Source organism: Octopus bimaculoides, chromosome 22 (genome assembly GCF_001194135.2).
Source record: "Octopus bimaculoides isolate UCB-OBI-ISO-001 chromosome 22, ASM119413v2, whole genome shotgun sequence".
Lineage (NCBI taxonomy): Eukaryota > Metazoa > Mollusca > Cephalopoda > Octopoda > Octopodidae > Octopus > Octopus bimaculoides.
Window position 1 is genome coordinate 121,476 of NC_069002.1, and position 5,830 is coordinate 127,305.

Consider the following 5,830-nt stretch of genomic DNA (forward strand, 5'->3'; position numbering starts at 1 on the left):
TTTTGCAATCAATGATGAAGAAAACTTCACAAATATTCATGGGACTTGGTTTATGGTAACAGTTAATGCCATCTTTGTATTAAGTACCATACTTGAAGCAAATCTATTGCAATACTTTACTCATTATATATAATACAATGTAAGATGTACTGTTCAATTATGTTCAACCGAACATTATAAGATATTGAATCTATTAATATATATATATATATATATATATATATATATAAACTGTATAAAATATATTGACGAAAGGAAAATATCTACTTAAATTTTCCTTTCTTAGTGTTCCTTTAAGTCAACATTGCAGGTGTGTTTGTTAGGCAGACTAGGCTAGACCACCAGACATCTGTAACATTCTGCTTAAACCAGGAAATTAAAAATAAGTTTGAAACTTTGTTTGGCCATGACAAACATGAAAATATCACTAACACTGCATGCAGTAAGAATATTGTTTAAATATCCTTTTATGGTCATATTAATATCTTGTTGCTACTATAGTGGTTTTCTTATTTGATATTCAAATATTGGGCAAAAAGGAAGCCATGTTTATAGGTCTTCTGAATACAAACTTAAATATATGATATTGCACAATATATATATATATATATATGTAATCTTCGATACCATTTTGGTAAATGAAGGGAACTGCTAATAATATGGCATGCTGAAGTCTACACAGCAGTTGTGCTGCCTATAATATATCAGAAATGACTGTTGTTGTTGGTTTTGGTTTGGCTTTAGATGGAAGCAGCTAACATTTAGCCAAGTTCTCATATTTGGGAGTTTGTTATTTAAGACAGGGAACTTTAGTTTTGCAGAAAAAGAAATGATAAAATTGAATACTTTCATATGTCTGTGTGTTGTTTGTTTTATATTTGTTTTTACCAAGCCAGCATATATATATATATACATATATATATACATATATATATATACATATATATACATATATATATATACATATATACATATATATACATATATATATATATATATATACATATATACATATATATACATATATATATATATATATATATATATATATATATATATATATATATATATATATATATATATATATATATATATATATATATATATATATATATATATATATATATATATATATATATATACATGTATGTATATAAATTGTTTAATTAGTTGAAGAATTGGCATGGAATGTTATGCAAATTTATTGTAGATTACCTATTCTTGTCGATAAACATTTATTTGCTTAATCAATAAAGAGGGGTAGGGTAGAAATGTTGGAAAACAAAAAAGGAGAAAGAAGATGGAAAGGTAAAAAGCTAACAAGCATCCAGTTCACTCTCTCTTCTACAAGCAAAGGTCCTTGAATGAAAGAAACAGAAAAACCAAAGGTAGGTAGGCAGGTAGACTTGTTTAACAATGCTTTCCACTGTTATCATACCAGCAACAAGATTATCATGTAATAAGGTAACTTTATAAATCACACGCTGTTTCTACAAAAAAATTTCCAGCTCAGGTCTCTACTAACAATCAACAACAATGTATATTTACAACATCATTCATCACAGATATAACGAGCAATAAATAAGGTTCAGTGGGTAGGTGGAAGGAAGAGGAGAAGAGATTTTCATTTATTTTATAATTTTATTTTCGAGCGAAGATTTTTCTTTCAACAATACGAGGGTGGATGTGGGTGGAATATGTAAGTAGCAAAAAAAAAAATGTTATATTTTTCTTTAACTATCTGGTCCCAACAACATGATATATATATATATATATATATATATATATATATATATGATTATACACACATGTATATTACATACATATAATTGTATGCATAATATTGTACATAAAACAATGATTAAAAGAACAAGACTTGCACATAAATTAACATTTTTCCCCCTTCTCTGCAGAAGAAGCATTATGAAGCATTTGAACAAGGGCAGTTAATTGTTTCTTATTTCATTCATCCCACTTGTTAGCTTTAGCAAGAAATTTTGATTTCTACCATTGGCAAGATGCCACAAATTAGGGTGGGGAGTTGTGAATATGGGAATTAAATTGACTCAACAGAGGCTAATAATTTTTGAAGACCTAACACATAAAGGGTGGCGTGTTGTGGTGTTGATGGTACAAGTTCTGTCCAATCCTTTCATATTTCTAAATCTATCTTTCAAACTAACCTTATTTTAAATCAAATATAATTAGCAAAATATTCAAATTCTTAATGGTCATATTTATCAGTTGATGAAACTGTGTGCTTGTATGTTTTTGTTTGTGTGTGCGTTTGAGAGAGTAGGAGACCAAAATGTAATCTTCACAAATCCAACAAAATTATATATAGTGCTTTGTTTTATTTTAACTTTATTTTATTTTTTAAATTGTCATATTCCTATATATATATATATATATATATATATATATATATATATACCTCACTAGAAAAATAATTATCTGATTGTTCTTTGACTAAGTCATTGCATTGGGAAAATTCCATTCAACAACATCTCTAGATATTACAAAAAAAAAACCCCCAAAAATATTAAATAAAAAGGGACCTACCCACACTCAAATACATGCAAGAACAGCAGCAGTGTTATCCCAAGATTCGAAGCATATACACAAGAAAACAAAGGTCTGTTTTTTGATTGATGCCCTTTTATCCAAATGCTAATTGACATTGCAAGGAAACAACAAATAACATAAGAAGACACAAACTATTGATATTCCCCTCTACGACATAACTATCTACTTGGTATCACTCATCATGGAACAACATATATATATATATATATCATGTCCTTGGTGTTTGAGAAAGCAATGAAGATGACAGGTTCACACACAACACATTTGTGTATGTGTTTACTTTGATGAAGCATGTGCTCAGTTCTATGCATCTAAGTAGATAATTGAATCTAAAGAATAACAACAATTATTACACAGACAGTTAATTGACCATAAACAACAAAGCTAAACTCTACAGTAAAACATAACGCTGTCTCAATGTATATGGTTTTTGATTTTTAAATAACCAAAAAAACTAAGCATTCTAGAGAAGCTATGGCAGAACAGCAAGAGATTCTACAAACACCAAGCTTGACACAAGTTTGCTAAAGAAGGAAACAACTTGCTTTCTTTCTTTTTCATTTTTTTGTTTACTTTGTTTTTGCTTTTTTTTGCTGTTTTTATTCAAACACTTAAAACTGCTTTTTTTTTGTTTTGTTTTGCTTTGGGCTGACATCCTATTGGCAAGTTAAATCTGGCTCTAAGACGCAATCAAATGGCGATAACTGAATTTCAAAAACTGCTACTAAAACTGCTATTAGGGTTAGCAAAAAACTGCCGACAGAGATTTTTCAGTTTTCATAACCATCGTTTCTCACTTGAAATTTTTGGAGTCGTCGGGGATGCGTCAAACATAGCTAATGACTTAGAGGCCCAGTGGTTGCCAGGACTGTGGTGGGAAGAATTAGTAAACCTATTCTTAGGGGTTGGGTGGGGGAAGAAGTGAAGAAATTTGTAATGAAAATTTCAGTTGTTTTGAAGGTGATTCATCGAAGACTGAGATGGGTCTTTTCTTTTCCCTTCTTCTGCAGTTATTTAATTTCGTAAACTTAATTAATGGTTAAATATTAAATGTTGACACCCTGTGTATGTTTATTATATGTGCTTGATTGATTGGGAATAAATAACATAACACTGTTGGAATGAAGTTAAAGGAACTATTCTGCTAACATAAGATTTTGAGTTTCAGAAAATCAAAACACTGTGTCAAGCCAAGGCAGCAAGAAGAAGAAGAAGAAGAAGAAGAAGAAGAAGAAGAAGAAGGGAAAAAAAAAGAAGAAGAAGAAGAAGAAGAAGAAGAAGAAGAAGAAGATGAAGACAAAGAAGACAACTAAGAAGAAAATAGAGAACAAAAGTTGAGTTATCCATCATTAATCATCATTCAAAAGCAGATTAGAAAGTTTCATCAATCAATTATTACTTGGTTAATTGTCTTGGTCCCAAAGCTATGTGGGAGAACATATAATAAGTAGGAATATTATTGGAGAAAAAAAAATAATCAAAAAAAAATGGTAACAATAATAATCTTCATCGTTTAGAAGGGAGGAGCTGGAGGGAAGAAATGCTGTTGGTGTTTCTGACTGAGAAGAATATTTTGAGAATTTTAGAGACAGAGAGGTATGAGAGAGCCGAAAGTTATCAACTTTCCAAATGAAGTTGGTTGTTTGTGCAGTTGTGGCAGGAGGTGGCTTGTAAAATGCCAACTTTTGAAGAATATAAGAATATAACTAAACATTAGTTTAACAATTGTAGATTATAGACTGGTATATTAGTGTATATACACATACATATATATATATATATATATATATATATATATATATATATATATATATATATATATATGTAGATATGTATACATACAAATGTGTATGTATGTATGTATGTGTGTGTTTGTGCATGTATATATAGATAGATACATATGTATACATGTACATATGTATATATACACATGTATGTATGTGTGTTTGTGCATATGTATATAGATATGCACACATACATACATATATAATAATAACAATGGTTGGGGAAGAATGACTGGTTGGTCAACAGTTGAAACTGTTTTATGGAGGGAACCTTGTGCCAACAGGGTCCTCTCATAAGCAATAGACTAAAGTTGGGAGATGGGGATGGGGAAAAACAATGACGTGCCTTGTCACACTCCACGTCACACACCTGGCGATTGTGCTCATGTTTCACTGTTTACGGAATTTAATCACATTTTCTATCTTCTTGTGTAACCATGTTAGCACCTGAGTGTCATTGCATACAATATCCCGCTCACCGCTGGAGAAGAGATTCAGGCTGGAATCATCCTGAAAATGGAAACACAAAAATGAATAGAACTGGAATATATAATACATGAATTATATAGAAATATGAAAATATTCTATGCTTTTTCCCTCTTTCCATAGAAAAAATATCTCTCAACAGAGAGAAAAAGAAAAAAAATCCCTGAAGCAGTTCTGTCCCCTCAAGAAAATCACTCACCCTCTCTCTTGTTCCATAGTAATCACTCTCCTTCTCTCTCTCCCTCTTTCTTACTCCATAAGCAACTATAAGCAGCAATTTTCAGTGAAATAATCCCACGTGTATGAAACACTGGTCGAATTCCAAATGCTACACACAAAACTGATGCCATGGTGAGATGAAATAAATAGGATACTGAACCTAAGTCACCTTGATGAAATAAGCAACAAGGAAATACAGCCAGAAATCCCTCATTCGCACCTGCAAATAACACACAGGGACTTGTGTATGATTTGTAATGAAAATGTTAAACATAAACTGCATAAAGGACCATCACACAAAGCCAGTCTATACTGGAACAATAATGATAATCCTTTCTATTATATGCATAAAGTCTGAAATTTTGAGGGAAGCAGTAGGTCAATTATTGGTATTTATTTTGCTGACCCCAAAAGGATGAAAGGTAAAGCTGACCTTGGCAGAATTTGAACTCAGAATGTAAAGCATTTTGTTTGCCATGCTAACAATTCTACCAGCTTGCTGCTGGAAATAATAATAATGGTTTCAAATTTTGGCACATGTCTATAATTTCAAGGGTGTGGTTAAGTCAAGTGCATCGACCCCCAGTGCTCAACTGGTACTTATTTTATCAACCCCGAAAGGATGAAGAGCAAAGTCGACCTCGATGGAATTTGAACTCAGAATGTAAAAACAGACAAACTGCTGCTAAGCAAATATAGTTACCAAAATTTTATATTTACAATTTCAGTTTGTATTTCTGTCATTTTTTCAAATA

The 5,830-nt window shown here is 30.9% G+C and overlaps 1 protein-coding gene across 1 annotated transcript in view; it reads right to left on the reverse strand.

The window, feature by feature from the left end:
• LOC106878713 (intermembrane lipid transfer protein VPS13A) overlaps positions 1–5,830 on the reverse strand; it is a 126,965-nt gene continuing 121,135 nt past the window's right edge. Inside the window, exon 84 of the mRNA XM_052975632.1 lies at positions 1–4,880. Within this exon, the coding sequence (XP_052831592.1) occupies positions 4,761–4,880 (120 nt within the window). The 3' untranslated portion in view covers positions 1–4,760. The remainder of the gene's footprint in view (positions 4,881–5,830) is intronic.